Below are 21,724 nucleotides of genomic sequence, written 5' to 3' on the forward strand. Positions count from 1 at the left end.
ATTGATAGTTGTCCTACCTGAGCCCATCTAATATTCTTAGCATGCCACTGCTGACATGAGAGCCTTGCCTTCATCCTAAACAGCACCGCACGAGTGCTTTAAAATGTTTTGATGTGCTGAATTTTAAAGAAGCACTTAAGAAAAACAGGAATGGGAGACTTCTCTGAAGGTTAAAATATTTGAATTGGAGCTTCCGTTGTGTTTTCCCTGTTCTGATTGTGTCCTGGGTAACCCTTATGAATGGAAGGAGGTTCTAGTCCTGGTCATGGAACTGTAACTCTGTGGTGTAGAGACTAACCAAAACTGGTCAATAAAGGCCAATTACAGATTAGATTCTGTTGGGTTAAGCATTATAATTAATGGTCAAGTGAACTGCCCTAATACAGTATGTGGGAACTGAAAAATTCTTGGGTGCTTGGAAAACTCCAAGCAGGAATTAAGCATTTAGGGGAAAATCCCCATCTGTCTCACATATCTGGAGAAATTTATTTTAAGCACCGAAGTACAGTATATCCTTTTTTTAATCTGCTGTGCACAAATGACAGGTGTGCTTCTTCAACAGCTGTAGAGTGCTGGGGGCGGGGAGGGAGTGTTTTTGGGTTTTTTTTAATTTATTTACACTGTGTCTTAGGGCATTCCTCTATTCTCTGTTTCAGCTCAATATTCTTCATTCTGAACTGGCAAAACAGCTTGCAGATACAATGGTTCTCCCAATAATACAATTTCGGGAAAAGGATCTCACAGGTAGATTTTAAGTTTTAATTTTCCTCAGATGTTCCTTCTTGCTTACTTCATAATAAGCTGAGACATAATCCATGTAATAATGTGTTCTTTGATCATTCATAGAAAAAAAAATTCTGTAATTTTTGTTTCTGCTACAGAATTTCATTGGCAGGTGCATGCTTTTGCCCAGATATAAACAGTGCAAGTTCGCCACGACACCATATGGTGCAAGTTTGAAAATACACAACTTTGTTCTTTGCTGGGTTACTCTGCTTTTACACTAGTATAATTTCACTGAAGTCATTGATGTTATAATTGCCTAAAGAAGGGAATTTAGCAGGGAATCTGGCTTGCAAACAGTATTTATCCCACTTCAGAAGTTTGGGTTGGTTTGAAAAGCACAAGCAACAATGGGTTTTTAACTTCACAATATAGCATATTCCCTCCCTTTTAAGGAATCAATCTGCGTTAAATCCTTGCCATCCGAGGGTAGTTCCAAGTAATCTGATTGCACAAACTTGGAAATTCATTACTTAAGCAGCAAAGCAATAATGCAAACGTTTGGTGCAATTTCAAAAGAAAGAAGTTCATATTCAAGGTCAAGGACACTCGAACCTACTCATGCAACAGAAACAAGAGTGTTTACTGCAGCATTTTCTTTTTTTTTTTTTTTTAAATAAAAGCCCACTTCTCAACAGCTCAGTCCTGTTTATGTATTTTTTTAAAGACATCATTGTGATGTGAGACAAAACAACTACAGCAAAACAGGGACTGGTTTAGGTTCCTTATATCATAGCATCTCATTTGAAATTGTGAAGACATGAAGATGTCTGTATTAATGGATATCTTGTTTATAATATAACGTGAAATATAAAGCAGTATTTGGATGGTAGGGTCTTGGTTCTATAAACACTTTACCACCTCTTTAATGTGGCTTTGCTGATACAATTATTCTTCTCCCATCTTTATGGATTCTGCCCCCTGGTTCATAAAAGGCGACATAAAAAGAAAATGCAAGTGAAGCCTGCAACCAAAGGCTCAGCTGCTTTATGACAAAAAATGAAAGTTTCTTCAGATTTCCTGGGTGTAAAAATCTTTTTTGTTCTATTCAGCCATTCTATCATCACCTTCGTTTTTCGCTGACGAAGTCTGTAGAACAGCATTTTTAGTAGAGGCCTGGCCATATTGAAATTTCATTGTAGGATTAAACAAGGAAGCAAGGTAGATGAACTGTGTTCTTGTTTTTACTTTTGATCTTGTTATGTCTATGTATTGAATAATGTAGAAACCTCTAGGTACAAGTTAGTCACACCTGCGAAGAATTTCTGTCTTCTGTATTAAGACTCATGAGGAAGTGTTCTGGGGCAAAAAAGGTGGTGTGAAGCTGATAAATGAGCAGGTTGTGACAAATAATCAGAGACCATGATGACATCCCACAGTTTCCCCTTATTCTTTTCATAGTTGCATAATGTCTGTTCTTGGGAATATGCTTTCTTCGTAGCTTTTTGAGAAGGGTTTTGCCAGTTGCAGCACACATTGGTATGGACACAGAGTAGCATGTGCCCAACACTTGTGAAAGTTGTCACCTGTTTAAGTTTTTCTTCCTCCTACCTCCACCAGAAACTGGTGGCCAGTGTTGGTTATGTAAGCATGGTGGGCAGCAGTCAGATGGGTTAGATACAAATTTTTTTTCACAGAGAAACTAAGCAAAAAGTGTTCCACGGTGATGAAGAATTCATATACAGGAAAGGGGCTTAGTTCATATGTCTCTGGGACTTAGATTTCTCAGTATCACGTAAGCATTGTCAGGAGGTTGTTCAGAACTGCTGATCTTTTATGATAGTGGTGGGCCTTTTGTGATGACAAACATACTAAAATGGTGTGCTTCCTTGGTAAATTATCCTGGCAGATAAGGAATCTTCTTCATACTGATAACTTGCTCAATCAAGTAACCTCACTTGACTCTTAATTTGCTATCTGCCTATTCATTTCTCTAGCAGCTGATCTGGTTTATTGTTTTCAAGACAGGCACAACTCATGATCTCTGCTTTGAAAGGACTGGAGTGACTTAGGCATTAAATGTGCTGTAAATGTTAAACGAAGTGTTTAGAGCTGGTTTTACTTTGAATATTTGATTTCTCTTTTCCAGAAGTAAGCACGTTGAAGGATCTTTTTGGCCTTGCTAGCAATGGTATGTTTCCCTGTTTTGTTCGTTTCCAATGGTGTGCACCTGTTGTATCATGGAAGACATTTTTAATCTATGCACACACACACATCACATTTCTAAAAAAAATAATATTCCTTGTCTACAGAACATGACGTGTCCATGGCAAAGTATAGCAGGTTACCGAAAAGGAAAGAAAATGAAAAGGTAATGAATGTGAAAGGTAAAAGGAAAAGCTTTCCTCAGCTGTTCTGTCTGCATCATTGTTCATGTATGAACTTTGGAGAGTTCATCAGTTAAATTCACAGTAGCTCAAGGGTACTTATGATTTCATTTCCAAGCAGACACAAAGCTTTTAAATATCAGTTCAGCAAAGTTATACCTGTTTGCTCCAAGTTAGGCGAGTGATCAACTATTGTGCTGAACTAGAGCTCTTCAGATCCAGGGGAGCTCTTCAGACAGAGGCAATCCAAATGGCGATAAATAGATTTGTATAGGCCTACTGCTGTACAGCTGATGTGATGATGCTGTATCACTGGGTAGAACTCATTGTGAACTGTGTTGAAGCCTTGTGTCTGCTGTTTATAAAGCATTCCATTTTTTCACATCTACCTTCCTGCTAAATTTGTCTGTATTGATTGTCATTCCACTTACAGTACACTAACTCCGTTGGTGGGATTGTTTTACGTTTCTTTCTCTTTGCCCACTGGACCACTAGTCCAAAATATATCCCTGCATGCCAGAAAGTGTGTGATTGACCCTATCCTAAGGTGCTTCAGTTCTACAAGATGGTCCTTTAAAGGAAATGCATTGCAGAACAGAATGTGATATAGTATATTGTGAATGATTCATCTCTGAATTCTGCACTTGCAGGCTGGTGTTTTGATCTCAGCTGCAAATACATTTCTTGCACTGAGATCGGATCCAGAATGTTAGTTGTGGTAGTTACGTAGTTTGTAGTCACAGGGATTCCCCAAATGCTTAAGTATCTTGCCAGAGAAGGGCTTGAAGTACTTGCTTTGGGTTTTGGATTTGCTTTCTTAGCTTCTCATCCTTCCTTTTAACGTGGAGAAATTCTGTAATGAGAGTTGTTTAAAGATAACTTGAAAATAATCAGTAAATATATCCATATGCACAGTAACACTTTGTCAGCCTCTTTATCAATTTTTATTCAGCTTAAGGCAGAAGTGGCAAAAGAAGTGGCAAATGCAAGGAGAAAGCAGCATCTCTCATCTCTGCAATATTACTGTGCCCTGAACGCTCTGCAGTACAGGAAGAGAGTGGCAATGATGGAACCTATGCTAGGATATACACGAGGACAGGTATGGACAGTAAAGCATCTATATCACTAAGATGTGTCCCTGGGGAAAAGTAAAACATTGTAGCTCCTGATTTTTTTTTTTTTTTTGAGAGCAGACAGATGATAATGCTTTATTCAGCTTGCCTAGATTCTAACAGCTGATTTTGTTTGTGGTAGATAGTTGAATGTTTAGATATTCAGGAAAGACACCAATGAAAAAAGAAATCCAGTATACTTGTATGCAAAGTCAGCCTGGGGTTAATTTTTTCACAGGCTAAGCTATTGGTGCCACAGCATTTACTTCCACTGTTTACTCTGCCTGCACAAACTCTCCTATGTAGCAGTTCCCTTCCTGGCACATAATGTTCGGCATACTGATGAGGAGTGTATACGATAGGGAACAGAGCATGCGCTGGAGAACTGGAAGGACAGAAGAGCAGAGTGGATTGAGCATAAGGCTGGCAAATCCTATTTCTAATCTTTATTCAGCCAGCAATCTGATAGAGCATTTCTCAAGTCTGTAAAGTGCAGTAGTAATACTGATGATCTCACTCTCTACAATGTCAGAAGGATCAACAAACTAGTATTTTCACAGCACTTGACTCTCATTACCACCCATTTTAAGGGTCTGTTGTGCTTTGACACTGATGAAAGAAAGCATTGGGAAAATGAAAATTGGGCTGTGAAAACAGAAAAAATGGATGCAGTGGTCTGTTTGAGATTGTAGTCTGGGTCATCTCCATTGTCCTGTGTCCTTTGCAGATCATGTGCCCTAGGTAAAATAGGTAATAAATGAGAATTCAGTCACGTTCCCCACCACAGGAGTTCACGCTGCTTCTCCGCTGTAATTATACTGAGTGAAAGCACTGCATTGGTTTCCTTTACTGGAAGCCAAATAAAGTTTTCTTTCCCTGTATTTTATCTGTCAAAACTGCCATATCTCAGTGCTTTATGCAGGAGAGTCTTAGGTTGTCATGGGAATGACGGAGTAGCCAGAAGCCAGTTGATACTGATGCTTAAATACTGTGAACTGCCTTTCAGCTTTTAAAGTATATATTTTCTTTATTAATGACTCAAAACATGAGTCTCATATTTCTCGTTTCCAAAGAATGAGCAGGCCTTAAGGAATTTTTTGAAGAAGCAGTGGCTAATACAAGGTTTACTTAACTGAAAACTGATATCAACATTTAAGTTAGGTGTGTTAGTCTGTCATCATCATCAGTGGAATTTAGAGTTCTTCCCTCCTTAAGCAGGCTTCTGAAATAGAGTAGGTGAATCATTCTTTAAGAGAGCATGCTTTCTCTCCTTTGTCTGTAAAGGGAGTCAGTGGTCAATAACATGGATGCAGAAACCTGAGTTACAGGTAAGAGGAATACTATGTCCCAAGGTCAGGGAAAAGGAGTGGAATCCCCACGTAAAATTGGATGAAATAGCTAATAAATTGCTTAACAGCTAAGAATTTGCTTTTACATCTCCTTCTGGAGTAGTTCTCTGATTTTGTTTTTTTTAAAAAAACTAATTAATTGCGCGCACACACACTAGCCATGTCTGTGTTTCACACAGTTGGCAGTAGGTCCTAATGATGACTGCGTGCCTCACAGTGGGTAATTTAAGGTCAAATCTACAGTGAATGCTTTGCTGCTGTTGCATGTCTGCTGAGCCATACCAGCTAAGTGAATTCATCTTCTGTCACAAAATGTGCACTTTGGCCTTAGTAGCTTTTTTTAGCTCCTTCAGTAGAACAAAATCCATGGTAAATCTGTAGTTCGTATAACTGATGGCCCTGGTGGCTTCTGCTAGTGCAGCTACACTTCACTTTCCTGACTGACTTTGCTGTGGCAGGTTAAAAATTTCCAGGTTGGAGTTGGTAGTCCAGGTTTGACTGGATCTAATGGGTGGTTTGTGTCCCATTCCTTTCGACATGGTGGCATTACATGCAGTGACTTATAACACTACGAGACCCAATTCTGCACAGTGCTAGTATGGGAGAAGGCTACCTGTTCCCTTATTTCAGTCATTTAACAAGTTCATTGGAAACATACCTCTCAGCAGCCAATAGCTTATGTGTGTGTAAAAGGGTGTGTGAAAGGGTGGAATGATGCAAAAGTGAGAAATACAAAGAAAGGCAACGCAGCTGTTTTGACCATGTGTTTGATCGCCAGCCAAAAGTATCGCTCATAATAAGATCGCTGTTAGCACAGTCCCCACAATCTGTTCTTTGTCTGACAAAGCCAAGATAACTTCCAGTGTCTGTTTTTTTTAATTTATTTTTCAGATCAACTTTTTTAAGAAAGGAGCAGAGATGTTTTCCAAAAGAATGGACAGCTTTTTGTCATCTGTTTCAGACATGGTTCAAAGGTAACACGATAGTTTAGTGCTGTAACCTTCAGCAGATAACAGAGGGCTTCTATTTCTCTCTCATGAGAGTCCTTCCATGCTTGCATTGCATTGTTGGGCATATTTTGTTAAAGCAGCAGGTGGAAAGGAGGTGTGTTTGTACATGTAAAGGAAAATGCTGTCAGTGCACTGCAGAAAGTATTTTTGCAGTATAGCCAGGAACTATATATTACAAAGTGTTCACATGCTTTCTTACATCCTTGTGTCTCTTCATGGACAAAAAGCATGAACTCTGGGCTTGAAATAGGTTAACAGAATTAATATAATAGAGCCAAAGTGCATTCTGAATAAGAAGTATTTATACTTGCTGGGTCTTCTGTAATAATACTGTGACAATAACCCATTAGCCTCCCAAAATAAGGATTTAGGGCCTGTAGCGTTTGATGTTGTAGCTACACAAGGCAAACAAAACTCCTTGCCCTAGAGAACATACTCATTACCTCCAGTATAGGCTCAGTATTGGTCCACTGAGTTCAACCTGCTTTGGCTAAGTCCTCATTTCAATAAACTGCTTCACTTTTGTGCTTCTAATTTTGTGATTATTTTTGGTTCCCCCGCTCCCTCCCCCTCCACTTGTAATGCAAATTGGCATTTGCTTTATAATTATGCCCGTGTAAAAGTAAACTTTATGTTTAAAATGTAATCATATTAGATAGAACATTAATCATTTATTATAAATCAGTTGGAACACTAAACGGAGTCCTTCACTTTATTGCTGCATACCTTTCATATTGGACTGTATCCAAATCATTACTTAGTCTGACTCTCATGGTATTTTAAATAATGCATACTTGTTAATTTGAGAACAGCGTTGTAAGTAATCTCTTTGTATAGTAGGTTATTTCAGTAAATGATTCTTTACTTCCTGTAGCTCTATATTTACTTACATATCTTTTCACACTCACTTCTGAAATAAATCTCTCCACAATCTACATAGCGTTTGTGCAGACTGGAGGACAGATTTTAAACTCCCTTGAAATAGTGCCCTTTATTTAGTAAGGCTAGAGCATGTTGTCTTGTAGATACAGTGAGGATCCTGCCATCAGATCCTCGCCATAGAATAAACCCTTGTTTTCCAAAGTCTGATGGATTTGAATTCTGGATAGTACACAGTAGTAAATGGAAGCAAAAATAGGCTGCTCAGTTGGTTTGCTGAGTCTGGTTTTTGTGTTTTAAGTCTGTCACACAGCAAAGCTTGAAGTACAACTCAAATGTAACTAGTACAGGAGTGTGACGTCTTTGGAAAAAAACAAAGAGAAAGCTTGCAAAATTCTGAATGATACTGTGCAGCTTAGCAATTACTGACACAGGGCATGGTTTCATGACTTAAGATTACAGAGTCACTGAAAACTATGCTGCCCACTCCTTTCCTTCTTTAGTGCTGGGATCACAAGGCCTCAGTGAGTCAGATCTGCTTGCTAATCAAGCTAAAAGCTTTTTATTTGTCAGATCTGCTTGCTAATCAAGCTGAGAGCTTTTTATTTGTCAGATTTGTTTTCTTGGAACAACAAGTCAATGAGACCCGTTGTGCAGTTACAGAATTTCAGCAGTGATGCATCTGTTTAAGCTGACTGTGAAACTGAGTCTTCATATTTAAAAGTATTTTCATTTATACAGTGAATATTGCTAGCAGTGTAAAAACACATGAGAGAGGACAGATCATTGCAGTAGTCTCAGTAACCAATTGGTCTAATTGTCACAAATGCATATAACTTCAGAATTGTCAGCTTTTCTCTCCCTTCTACCTTGGAGATAAGAGAACCGTGCCTTAGGAAGAGGAATCCATCCAGTCTTGGGAACCATGAAGATGCCAGGGCAGTTTTCTTGGAAGCAGTTTGTGGTGCAAGAAAAATGAGTGATCAAAAGATTCATTGACTCTTTTGCTTATGTTTTACATATGCTTTGCACTTCTGTAAAAACGGACAGCACTGTTCCATTTTATTTCAAAATGGAATTTAAATAATTATTATTATGACGTTTAATGATAATGTTGAAAAGCATTCACTTGCAAAATATGGTCTAATTTAATTCGGATCTGATGATACTACTCAGCCTTCATAACTCAGCCTCTTACATGACTTGGCTAGGTGGTAAGATGCACACAGCTGGTCTCATTTTGGGGGTGATGTGGGAGCTTAGGAAGTCTCAGCTTTCTAAAGATGTGGAAAAGCTGGAAATAAGCTAACATGAAACAGACTAACACCATGATGCAAGAGTGACTCTTCATCTGGCCAGTCAGATACTGCTTAGTGCTGACTTAAATGCAGTGCTATGTTTCTAAATTACTTCAACAGTTACAGGATATGACCAACTTCTACAAAAGACTGGGGAGGAGAACAGGAGGAGGATCATATGTACTTGCCTTGTACTTTTCCATAGGCTTTTTGCCACAGTCAGACACAGGATAGGGGACTACATGGATCTCTGGTCCTGCTGTGTACAGCCTGTGTTATGTGCTCATGTTCTCCAAAAATTTTAACCACTCGAGCAGGAAGTAGGGAGAAAGTTGCTTATTGCATAGGTGCAGGTTTTAATGACTTTCTAAGGTATGCAGTGACAAGTATTCTTATGTTCCCACCTCTTGAGTTTTTGTAGTAGCCTAGATACAGTTAATAACTCCTCAAGTTTGGAAAAGTTAATAAAGAAGTCCAATATTTGCTAGTATTGTTCTTCTGAAAGTCAAAGAACAGCTGCTGCGGTATAGACCTCAAGAGGTCATCTAGTTAACTCCTGCTGAGAGCAGGGTCAGCTAGAGCAGAGTGCTCAGCACCGTGTCCAGTCAAAACTTGAGTCTCTCTGTCTCTCTCTCACACATGGCACACACAGTAGCTGGTTACAACTTGTGTCCGTTGTCTGTCATGCTATCACTGCGCACCTCCAAGAAGGGTCTAGCTCCATCTGCTATATACCCTCCCCTCAGGTAGTTAAGCTAGCAGTAAGATCCCGGCCTCTTAGCCTTCATTTCATGAGGCTGAAAAACAATTCTCGCAGCTTGTTATGCCACATATCCTGGGCCCTTAGCCATCTTGGTGGCTTTTCACTTGACTTTCTTTCTGTCTTTCGTGTGCTGGGACACCAAAGCTAGACACAGTACTCCTGTTGGAGTCTCACAAGTGCTGAACAGACAGGAATAATTATTTCCTTTGACCCGTTGGCTATACTCTTGCTCATGCAGCCCAGGATGTGACTGTCCTTTTTTTGCCACAAGGGCATGGTGCTGGCTCATGTTCAACTTGTCCTCTAGGACCCGCAAGTCCTTTGCTGAAAGTTGCTTTCTGTCCAGATGCTTCCTATCCTTTCAAGTTGCATGGGGTTTTTCCATCCCAGGCAGGACTTGGTATTTGTCTTTGCAAGAGCTTCATGAGGTTCCTCTCTGCCAATTTCTGCAGCATGTCAAGGTCCCTCTAAACAGCAGCCCTCCACCATATCTGTCAGTCAGTCAGATATGACTGACAGTAAATCAACCAATTTGGTGTCATCTGCTCCTATGGGTTGTCCAGCTCTTATTAAAGACTGTAAACCTGTAAGCCTCAGTATTGACCCATAAGGAACATCACTAATAGCTGGGCACCAGTTGGGCTTTGTCTCACTGATTACAACCCTTTGAGCTCAGTAGTCCAGCCATGTTTTCTGCGCATCTTGTAGTTGACTTCTGTAGTTTATATTTCAGCAATTTGGCTATAAGGATACTATGGGAGACCATGTGAAAGGTCTTGCTGAAGTCAAGTGAAACAGCATCCACTGCTCTTCTGTCCACCAAGCTAGTCATTGCATCACAGAAGGCAATCAGGATGGTCAGGCATGATTTGCCCTTGGTAAATCTCTGCTGGCTGTTCCCAGTTGCCTTCTTGTCCATTGTGTGTTTGGAAATGGCTGGAGAATTTGCTTCATAACTTTCCCAGGGACTGAGGTGCAGCCGACTGGCTTGTAGTTCCCCAGATTTTCTTGCCTGTCTCAAAGGCAGGTGTGACACTTGCCTTTTTTTTTAGTCATTAGGAACCTTCCCTGACTGCAGTCAAATTTTGAAGGTGATAGAGACGAGCCTTGCAGGGATGTTAGCCAGCTCCCTCAGGACCTCAGTTCACAGACGCGTAGCCAGACCTCAGGTTCACAGAAGGGCAGTGCAAACAGATGGTCTAAAAACATTTTCTACTTCCTTGTCCACAGTTGCGCCAAATAGTGCTTGCAGCTGACATGGAGATCTAAGCCCTTTTATATATAGTTTACCTAATGGTTATTTTTTTAATTGCTGGATTAATTATGTCACATTTTCAAAATAGCAGGCCTTTAGTTGCTTTTTGATTATGCCCACTGCGTTGATGTGTATTGATCAGAAGAGTCTGCAAGTGAAACACAGGCTTATTAAAGTTGATGAAAACAAGGCTGGTTTATTGGTGTGATGGGACTGTCAAGTGGTCTGTGGGAACCTCTGAAAACTTCGTGGCTCCCAGTGACTGCCTGACAGTAGAGCTGAAAAAAAAAAAAAGAAGGTATTTCACTGGCATATGAACATGAGACTGACCTCTCTGTGGGCTGGTTCCAGTAAAATGACTGGTTTGTTTCTCCCTTTATGCCAAATGTGTCTTACAGGAAGATTATGAATACATATATACTCAGCACTGCAGAATATATCTGTATGATGCTTCTGCAATGAATTACAGCTTACTTTCTGAGTTAAATTTTGCACTCGGATACCCCTTCACAGTTACCACTTTCAGCAAACTGGATTTTTACAGTTCAAAGAGAGCTCAGTTTTGCCAGCTTGCAGCAAGGATGTTTTCTGAATCACACCAAAGTAGAAGACAGTATTATAAACAAAAATTAATGCTGAACTAAGACTTGAGCTATAAATTTTGGTACTGTATTGTTCTGAATTAATGGAAAACTTAACTGTTGAAAAATCTGTCAATAGGTGGTCTCACGGCAGGAATTCCTGCGTGTTACACAGTTGCAGGAATTAGACAAAGTTCTGTGAAAGACAAATACTATGGTAAAACCTACTTTGAACTGTGTGGCTATACTAGGGCAGCATCTATATACGTTCACCAGTGTAAATTCATACAAGCATTGCTTTTAGAAGCTATCTCTCAAAAGATGAACTTAACTCTTCACTCTCAACACTTAAGCATTTCTCGTGTGCTTATTTCAGTCTTACAAAACAGTCTCATAATTCTGATCATTATTGCTGTATACTCTTTGGGGAAAGAAGATACCTACGTTTAGTACAAATTGCAAAAAAGAAAGCATAGCTACTCTATGAGACATATTGAGAGTAACATCTTCAAACTGGGCTTTCAAAATAAAGAGCAAGGGGAAATCCTGGCTGCGCTTTTGCTGCCAGCCTGCCAAAGATAGCCATATTTTCCTTAAACCATTGTTAACACCCTCAGAGAATATGCATCTTGTCTCTTTAGGCTGAGATGACATTTTCTGGGTGTAGTTTCCTATTGTTTGCCTCTTCCTTTCATTCTTTTCTAACTGTACTGATTTATTTAGTCTTTAGAGAAAGCCTTGGACATACAGTCTTGCATTATAGTTCCTATAAAGGAACTATATTATATACATTAATAGTTATATAAAATATATATATAAATTTATATAAAATATTATATATATATTTCTGTTCTAAAAATGAACTTAATCTTTGCACTACTCTACAATATAATCTCAAATGGTATTTTTGTTCATTTTGGCTTACAGATGTTAGATATATCCTGGTATAAATTGACTGATGATGGCTTTGAGTTTCTTGTGGTTTTTCTTTTTTTCCCCAGCATACAGGGAGAGCTGGATGCTGAAGCTGAAAAAATGAGGATATCCCAGCAGGATTTAATTGCAGTTAATGAATCTGTTTACACCCCAGATTCTGATACAACTTCACCTGCTATCAATAGAAATCTCATCCAGAAGGCTGGCTACCTTAATCTTAGAAAGTAAGATGACTGTTTATACCTGCTGGTTTGTTTAGTTGCTGACTAGTTGCTACTTTTTTTTTTTTTTTTTTTTTTTAGGTCATAAAGACTCCTCAGGTAATGATGTTTGAGGCTCCTGAATCACTGTGGTAGCTGTACTGTTCAGCTCCTAAGTATCTCTGTCATCTTTGGAAATGTATTTTAGAAGCTTAAACCAAATTAGAGGCATTTGAGACTGTTTTCCTGAAAACAGAAGTTTAATTCTGGTTGAATTAATCTACAGGGATGATTTCCTGCATTCAAGTGGCTAAAAATTAGAAATGGGTGGGGCTGGGTTCAGATTGTTACCAGTTCTTAGGGCTAATGAAAACAGCTATATTTTGTAGTTAATATAGGTTTTCATAAATTACCTCCTTTACATAAACAAAAGCTTTATACAAATGCATAATTTTGAATGTATGCCATACATAGTTACCTCTGCGAATTTTCCAAATAAAATCTTCCATCAACATCCACAAGAGCTATGTATATCGGTAGCATATAGTAACCCTGCTTATATGATTGATTAAATAATCAGTTTATTTCTATTTGACTTGTAGTTTGTTTGGTTTTTTTTTTTGTGAGTGGACACAGTAATTTCTCATAGCATCTAAGAGCTGGATTACAGTATAACAGGATTCCATAGCTAGGGAGAAGATGGACTCTGAGATACTGCTTGCAGAAGATACTTTGTTAAAAAATGATGATTCTCTGTGCTGAAATTGCTCATGCTGCTCTTCAGCTTGAAAATACTTGTGGTGTTTTTTTTTTTATTCAGCTTAATAGTATTTCATGTCAGTTACTTGATACCAATATTTATTTTATTCCTTAACTAGCAAATACTGCAGAGAATATTTTTAACTTGGGATGTTGGGAATTTGTTTAGTTCTTCAGCTTTCATTAAGAATTAGTCTCTGCTAGGAATAGGTACTGCTTTTATTTCTTAACAGAGAATCATCATAAAAAAAATTCCAGGGTTGAACATAAAGATTAGCATCAGGATGTGTTTGCCATTTCATATATGTTTGGAGCCACTTCTGAATAGTAATGACTCTTTATCACTGCATCTTCTCTTCAGTAAAACAGGTCTGGTGACTACAACTTGGGAGAGACTGTATTTCTTCACTCAAGGTGGCAACTTGATGTGTCAGCCAAGGGGAGCAGTAGCTGGAGGATTGATTCAGGACCTGGACAACTGCTCTGTTATGGCTGTAGACTGTGAAGACAGAAGATACTGCTTTCAGATCACTACTCCTACAGGCAAAGCGTATGAGACAGGTTTCATTGGAGGACAGCCAGTCACACTTACCCTCTCAGATGCTGTTTCATGTAGAACATGCTTGCTAAAATAACAGTAAACCTTTCTGTGTTTAAAAGCATGTTCCTTCCCATGCTCCCCCACAACTGCCTGAACAGTGCATGCGGTATCCTTTAGCTGCAGCTTACTCGTGATTTTTGTTCCTTTGATGGTTAATAGATACAAAGTTTGGTGACGCTGTTGTAAGACCTGGAGTCAAACAGTCCTGGTGTCCACTGTTAGCACTGATACACTATGTTTCTATTTTAGGGGTATAACCCTTCAAGCAGAAAGCAAGAAAGAATACGAGGAGGTAAAAATATTTTCTTAATGCTGTTATTCTTGTATACAAGTGAGCTTGCAGAGTTCAATTTCACTTTTCCCTTCCAGTGGATATGTGCCATCAACAACATCTCCAGACAGATCTATCTCACCGACAATCCAGAGGTGGGAGCTTGTTTCTGTCTTTCAGTCCGTTCCTTCCAACTTGCTTCCCCATTGTTCTTTACATGGCAATGTAAAGTAAGTGTGTATAAGAGCTGTTTGGTCGTGTTTTTGTAGGCAGCTGCAATCAAGTTAAATCAGACAGCCCTACAAGCAGTGACTCCCATTACCAGCTTTGGGAAAAAACACGAAGTTCACCACCCCAGGTAACATTCTCACTTGTACAGACTAGAGGCTGTGTGCTTGGTCATGCCCTTTTTACAGGGCAACAGTCACCCAGGAGAAAGCCCGGTCTAGGCCCTGGCTTTACAAGCCTGTGTGTTCCAGCAAATTCCTCTACTCGGTTTCCTACCGAGATACTAAGTGTTGAGGGTAACGCTTATTGCTCCACATCACAACTTCGAAGCTCCTTGTGGTTGCCGTTGGGATTTTGCTGTTTCTTCAGAAACACAACACAATGCTTTACTTGTAAGTGCTTTGCGGTAAGGGAATGATTTGTAATGTGGGTAACACAGCAGAGTACCCAGTATACATTGAAGGAAGTATATTTTTGCATATTGCCTCAGGCAGGTCCTGTCAGTCTGCCACAGGAATATACCTTACACAGCTGTCAGAATAATTACTATTCTTTTGTGCTCATTCAGTTCAATCAATAAAGCTCCTCTCCTTCAAAAATGGTTAATAATGCTGTAGGTTATGCTTATATTCAAAATATGTTTTATGTATCACTTTTTTTGTGTCCGCATGATGCTCACGTCTTGCTCAGTGGGAATTCTTCAGAATTCATCATCAGAGTTGGCTTTGAAGCGCAGTGCTGCACTGAAATCCTGCTTTCAGAAGCAGTGTGATAAATAAAACAGGGCAAATTTGTGTCACACTGATTTCAACATGAAGAGACTTCTTTGCAAATTCTGTCAGGAAATTGTAAATTCTTACTCACATATTTACTTCTAGAAATTCAAACCCTTTCCATATCTGGATTTCACTGCCTCTCAGGCCAGTGACTTTACTATGATTTATGATTGCTTACAAATTCCAAAGATTCCCTATAGCCATGGGGAATGCCAGTCAATTTCTTTCTAATTTTATTCACAGTACAGCTGTTTTACTTTGATTACAGATTTATAAATAGAATAGTATTGACATCTATTTCACTGGGCAAAGGAAATAGCTATTTCATTGACAGCTAATCTCCCAAGTCACTTTTACATCTGTATGCAAACAGAAAACTTTCTAGAGGTAGAAAGGTGCTGCTAGTAAACCCAGTGTTCCATATGTGGTAATGGGCATAGCTATGCCTTCTGTAGCTGTGGGAAACTTAAAATTTCATTCTCTTTCAGAAAAGGTGCAGGAAGAAGTCTGATCCAGTGTGTAACACTTCTTCTTAACACATTGTAAGAAGCCTGTGGCCAAGTAAGATCTTAAAAAGATGTCAGGATTGCCATTTACACCTGTAGACACAAGTCCAGGTCTCTGCTGTTTGAACTGATAATGCAGTTGTAAATATGGCCACTAGAGCCAAACAGCAACCTACTGCAGAAGGTCTGCCCACACTCAGAGTTGATCTGAGTTCAGGTTTAATATACCAGCATTTACTTTTTTCCTAAATAATTTTATGTACAAAAAGATAAACTGAGATTTTAATAGAGTACTCAGTAGCAGGTAAATGGGAAAACACTCTTATTTATGTATAGTGGTTCAATCCTGCTTTGGATTTTTTAATAATCCCTTCCAGGGCAAATATTGAGTGTCACTGATGGAAACTTTTTTTTTTTCCTTTTTCATTTTAGCCAGAATGTAAAGAATATGGAAAATGATAAAATAATTCCCAGTGAATCAGCTGGCATTCAAGACTCCGCACAACTCATTGCTCCTGGAACACCAATTCAATTTGATATCGTCCTGCCTGCCACAGAATTCCTGGACCAGAACAGAGGTGGCAGGTATGGCCAGAGTCAGTGATAGATCACTTTAACAGAGTGATTTCAGAGGAGAAAATTAGGTATTGCAGCATGTGTGTGTGGTGACTAGAATCTGTAATTACAGTTTTATTCTTATTTCGTAGGCGTGCAAACCCATTTGGGGAATCTGAACATGGCAGCAAAGATGAGGAGGAAGGTCAGTGCTTCATTTTTCCAGATAAAATTAGTCACCATTTTAGGCCTAGTTCAGCTGTCAGCTATCTAGTGTCTCTTAATGAAAGCACCTGACACCATGGTGCAGGGCTAACAGATCCATAATACAGTTGATGGTAGTCACCTTTCAGAAGTAGTCTTTCAAACATCACTACCTGTGAAAACAAACACCTTTTCCTACAGTCCAAGCTGTATTTCAGATTAGGTTTATTTCAAATGTTTCAAGGCAAAAAGATTTGGTTTGCTTGGTTTTTGTCTTTCATTCTTTTTCTTTCTTTTTTAAAAACCAGAAAAGTAGTTGTTGACTCCTTTAGAAAGGGTTGGATGGGACTGTATTATAATTCTGCTCAAGTTTGAGGCTGCTTAATAGCCATTTCTTACCCACCTGTACTCCGAAATGCACAATCTAAATCTCACAGAGGCCCAGCATATACCTCACAGCAGCAACGTGCCTCTTTCAGCAAAGGGAGAGTCTCTCACTGCTGCTCCCTTTCCCTCCTCCCAGCGACATGCCAGTAAAAGTCAGCACTTCTAACCTTCCTCTCCCAGCACACGCAGGGCTCAGATCCTGGCTGTTCTCCTCTCCATCTGTGCCAGTTACCATTGCTGTCTGGAACCCACAGCCCTGTCAGAAAACTACTCGCAGAATGTACTGATTTGAACACTTGCGTGTGTTGTCCCCTTGCGAGGTAGGATGGTTGCGAGCTGCCTGGCAGCAGAGTAGCTGTGACAAGCAGGCACCGCTGCACCAGCGGCAGCAGCAGCAGCGCCTGGCTCCGCTGCAGCACGCGTTAGAGAGTACAGTGCTTGGGTGACTGCCCTGCGTCTCATACTGCACCAGTCGATCTGCGTAGCTCAGCTCACGCTGATGCGTAACAATCTTTGTGGCGTCTTGGGTGATGTAGACACAGGCATTGTGGCCTTTGAACAGTCGTGTTCAGCAGGGCTGATCCCGCTTTACCTTGCTCACCACCAATCATAAAGGGAGCCTGATCAAACAGCGGCTTTGTCACATAATGGCTACTTAGCTGTAAATAGGAGCCTTAGGGTGATAGGATTTAATGAAAACCTCGCTGGAACCAGCTGCATGGAAGGTCAGAAGGACATAGAAGAAAGAGAGGAATGTACAAGGTGTGAAGATAAGAGTTAATTTGATGGAAGCCAAGGCTTGTGCACAATCATAAATTTATCAGAGTTTATGTGCACCTGATCACATCATAGGCAAGTGAATTTTACTAGCTAAGCAAATAAGGCATAAAGGACCGGTTACACTTTCAAAGCTTCCAAGCAACTTTTTGTTTTCCCCCCACCCCTGCTTGCTGCCAGTTCAAGCACTGTTTAAAACTGGGTCAGAGCACTGCCTGGCTCGTAGCACGAAGGCACCACTCACAACAGTCACCACCCATGGGTTTACTGTTGAATTTCCAAAGTGGAAAAAGTAATTTTTTTGATGACTTCAGCTACTGGAAAAGTGAAGTAATACAGTGAAGGAAGTCACGCCTTTTATCTTCCAGATTCGCTCTTGCAGCAGATGTTCGTAGTTCGGTTTTTAGGATCTATGGCTGTTCAGTCAGATGATACAAGTGAGGTGATCTATGAAGCTATGAGACAAGTGTTAGCTGCTCGTGCCATTCACAACATATTCCGTATGACTGAATCACATCTCATGGTCACCAGCAAGAACTTGAGGTACTGTAAAACCTTCAACTTGTCAACATTCTGTTCTCTTCATACAACTTGTGATTAATAAAATATTTTTGGTTTTGTTTTTCCAAGAAATACACCCTTTGAGGGAACAAGATCCTGAGATTCACATTACTTCATAAAAATGTCTCTTTTTCTTAGTCTGTAGTATCTAGAAATCATCCTCCTGACTAAGTTGTAAGAACATCCTACCAAAAGTTAGGGGATGCAGTGGGACTATAAGGCCCTGCAAAGAGACAGAAAAAGATGCAAAAAAATGCATTGGAAGATTCTCTTTCCTTACATGTAGTAACAGCAAGAGGGCCGTCAGTGTCCTGTTGTCAGTATTGTCACTGTAGAGTATGCTGGCACAAGACCTTCACTTTAGCTGGAGTGCAGTTATGTCCATACTAATATTAGTGTATTAGCCCTTGCACCCAGGACGCTTACCAAATCACTATGACCTATACAGGTCAGGCAGCCGAGAGTCAGGGTCTAGAGCTGAACCTTGCCATTGACTGACTTGCATCACAGATAAAGCATTTGATTCTGTGCGTATGTTTCCTCATCTGTAAAATTGCTCTAGTGATGCCTTACTATTATAAAGCACCTTGAAATTACCAAGAAGCACTCTAAAATAATTTACTTTCCCCCCCCCCCCTTACATGTAATTGCAGGTTAATAGATCCTCAAACACAAGTTACACGAACAAGTGTAAGTAACTTTTGTTTTGAATCTGGTTTTCTACCACAGCTTTGAATACTCAGTCACGGGAACTTGAGCTCTTGACCAAGCTAACTGTATGCTAGTTAAAAAAATAAATTCCTTACACTTTTCCAGTTTGAACTCACCACTGTGACACAGTTTGCTGCTCATCAGGATAACAGGCGACTGATTGGCTTTGTGGTCCATCTCAGTGAGACTCTGGGAGAAGAATCCATGAGCGTGTATATTTTTGAGAGCAACACAGAAGGGGAAAAGGTTTGCATAACATTTAATAAAATACTTCATTTAGAAAACAGGTTTTAGGCTTCCTGGCTTACCCGTCTGGGAAACAATGTGATAGAAGCAAGAGCAGCTCAATTTCTTGCCGGGAAAGTATGCCTTAACATGCAAGCCTTTGATGGCTTATGGCTAAAAAGGACCAAATTCCTAGATAATGCAGCAGCATGTACAACAGGGAGGAAAGGATGCGATTGCTGATGCTAGCACTAAGAGAGGGGAAGGGGTGTGTGCGTCTGGCACCAGCACTAACAAAAATGAATGTTAGCTATGGCGAGACACATATGTCTGTAAAGCTTTCAGAGGCGAGACAGCCCTGCTGTGGTAACACCACTGGGTGCTTGCTGCTTGTGGTAATAACAGACTATTAGAAATACGTGCTGGGGAATTTTTGTCTTTAAAAAAGTAAGACTCTTACATGCAGTAGAAAAGATTTACCAGGTTTGGAAATAAAGTTTGGTGAATAAAACTGACTTGAGTACAAAGATGTACCAGCCGAAGTGAGCTTTGAAGCAGAAACTAAGATAGTTTTATGTAGTTAGCAGGGTGAATTGGTATTCCACCTCTGCTTTTCGGCCTATATTTAAGACTAAGTTTTCATTGACACTTCTGCATGCTAGTCCCAATTAAGGAACAAAAAACCCCAAACAAAACTGAACTCCACATACATTTCTTTTTTTAGATTTGCTATGCCATTAGCTTGGGAAAAGAAATCATTGAGGCACAAAAGGTAAGTTTGCTTCATTCCCCATGTCTGTGATGCGATTCATCACATTCTGCTCTTGGTTGCATTCTCCAGGTACCTCTGGTGTGCGTGAGAAAAAGGAACTGCTGTTCCTCCCAATGACAAAGTTTTGCAGACATTATTTAGCACAGCCCCTGAGTAGTCCATGCAAAAGGCAACTCAGTTTGACTTTGCAGTAGCTTGATTCAAGATAAAATTTGCCACCCTAAATCAAATTCAGAACTATACAAATGCAGTTGTTCAAACAAACTCTTTGGGATGAAGTGTCAGTCACACATTGCTGGTTCACTTTTAGAAACTCCTATTCCTCCTTTAGGGTGAAGGGAAACACTGGGTGTTTTTGCACTTAAAATGAACGGCAAAGTTACCTAGCCCCTTGTAGATAAATTTATCTATATACAAATGTGACACTAATACATCAATATTTGCTCTGTATTTTTGCTCATAAGATTTCAGAGCAAGTTGCAGGAATGAGCTTTTAGTCACAGGCAATAAGCACAGGTATAGATAATAATTTATTTAGACAGTTACTTTTCTCCTTGTTTTTCAGTAGTTACATCAATACCAGATAAGAACAGCAAAATAAAGGCTCAAAATTAATTACTTTTTTTCTTATATACCTGAGTGATGGTTTTACTGAACCAAAAGGGATTGTTTATGTTCAATAACAGACTGAAGGTTGCCATTAAAAAAAAAAAGTTGCAAAACTTTAACAAGATGTACTGGGAAACCTGTGTGGAAGGTACTGTGGAAAACTCTGAAAGATTGCTGCAGCCTGGCTGAACTCTTTTTTTTTTTTTTTTTTTTTGTGTGTCTTTCTTCAGGACCCAGAAGCGTTAGCTCAGCTAATGAAGTCTGTGCCATTAACAAATGATGGAAAGTTCATGCTTCTGCATGATCACTCAGAAGAGGATGGAGCCATACATGAAGAAGGGGAGGAGTCAGAAGCATGACAAACTCCTGGCATTTCCTGCAGCCTGTGGGAGCAGGGAGTAGTTTTGCAAGAATCTCTGGTTTTCAGTCATCTGCGCACCCGCAAGGCCAGCTTCCATCTTCTTGTGAGAGAGCACCTGGTGTCTTTGCAGGGGAGTTTCCCCTCGATTTACAACCTGGGACTTGACCTTAGAGGCATTTTGCATTTGAAATGTGTAGTGTGTCTGGGAAGCTGACAGTCTTGGGGAACGTTTCAGCAGTAGCCCCTTGTTGCTGGTAGTTAGGGCAGCAGAGCTGTTGGCCATGGTCAATGTCATTCCTTCAGATTTCCATGGTGAGCAGCCTACAGTTCCACTGAAATTAGTGCAAGCTGTCAGCTCCTTTAACAAGTATCAGGCCTCAGATTTCCTACCATAGTCAATGTCCATAGTTTGCATCATTATGTGCATCTGAATGAAGGTTGAAAATGCACTATTTACTTTATTTTCAGATGAAGTTATTTTTAGTCCAGTCTAAGTATAACAAGATTTCTCTTTTGTACTAGCCTATTTACAAAACAATTTGTTAAACACTAAATTTTTTCCTATTAATATAATCTATTTTTATACTGCATCTAGAATAAGCTTAAAAAGCAAATCTAAGTGCCTACTCTTACCTTCATGGGGACCACACTCACACATTCTGTAATTAAATAATGGACATAATGCACCTCCTTGATTTATTATTCTAAATACCACTGACATGCAAACATCAGAAGTAGTCAACGACTGTGGCATGTTAGTTGTGTGCAGTTTTTCTATGGTTAGGTTTCTTAAAAGCTAAGTTGCCAGAGATGATAATTGTAGGACAAATAAGTACTTTTATAATAAGAATTCTTTGTATTTTTAACATTATGGTGACATACAGCAGCTGAGTCTACCAGCAATCTGTGGTTTTAAGAAACTGAGCAA

General features: G+C 39.7%; 1 protein-coding gene across 2 annotated transcripts in view; it reads left to right on the forward strand.

Annotated features, from left to right (window-relative positions):
- The window catches only part of APPL2 (adaptor protein, phosphotyrosine interacting with PH domain and leucine zipper 2), a gene marked incomplete at its 5' end in the record, with an annotated part of 37,276 nt that extends 16,122 nt beyond the window's left edge, over positions 1-21,154 (forward strand). The window contains 17 exons of one of the 2 annotated variants that reach the window (XM_082014142.1): positions 657-744; positions 2,873-2,935; positions 3,036-3,094; positions 4,063-4,209; positions 6,463-6,545; positions 12,359-12,517; positions 13,614-13,802; positions 14,103-14,145; positions 14,223-14,279; positions 14,394-14,482; positions 16,067-16,219; positions 16,342-16,394; positions 17,926-18,100; positions 18,772-18,808; positions 18,935-19,075; positions 19,779-19,826; positions 20,666-21,154. In XM_082014142.1, the coding sequence (XP_081870268.1) occupies positions 657-744; positions 2,873-2,935; positions 3,036-3,094; positions 4,063-4,209; positions 6,463-6,545; positions 12,359-12,517; positions 13,614-13,802; positions 14,103-14,145; positions 14,223-14,279; positions 14,394-14,482; positions 16,067-16,219; positions 16,342-16,394; positions 17,926-18,100; positions 18,772-18,808; positions 18,935-19,075; positions 19,779-19,826; positions 20,666-20,794 (1,713 nt within the window). In that variant the 3' untranslated portion in view covers positions 20,795-21,154. The remainder of the gene's footprint in view (positions 1-656; positions 745-2,872; positions 2,936-3,035; positions 3,095-4,062; positions 4,210-6,462; positions 6,546-12,358; positions 12,518-13,613; positions 13,803-14,102; positions 14,146-14,222; positions 14,280-14,393; positions 14,483-16,066; positions 16,220-16,341; positions 16,395-17,925; positions 18,101-18,771; positions 18,809-18,934; positions 19,076-19,778; positions 19,827-20,665) is intronic. The other variant, XM_082014143.1, reaches the window with a different exon arrangement.
- Between the last annotated feature and the right edge of the window lie 570 nt (positions 21,155-21,724).

The sequence above is a fragment of the Phaethon aethereus genome (genome assembly GCF_964289735.1).
Source record: "Phaethon aethereus genome assembly, chromosome: 1".
Taxonomy (NCBI): Eukaryota; Metazoa; Chordata; class Aves; order Phaethontiformes; family Phaethontidae; genus Phaethon; species Phaethon aethereus.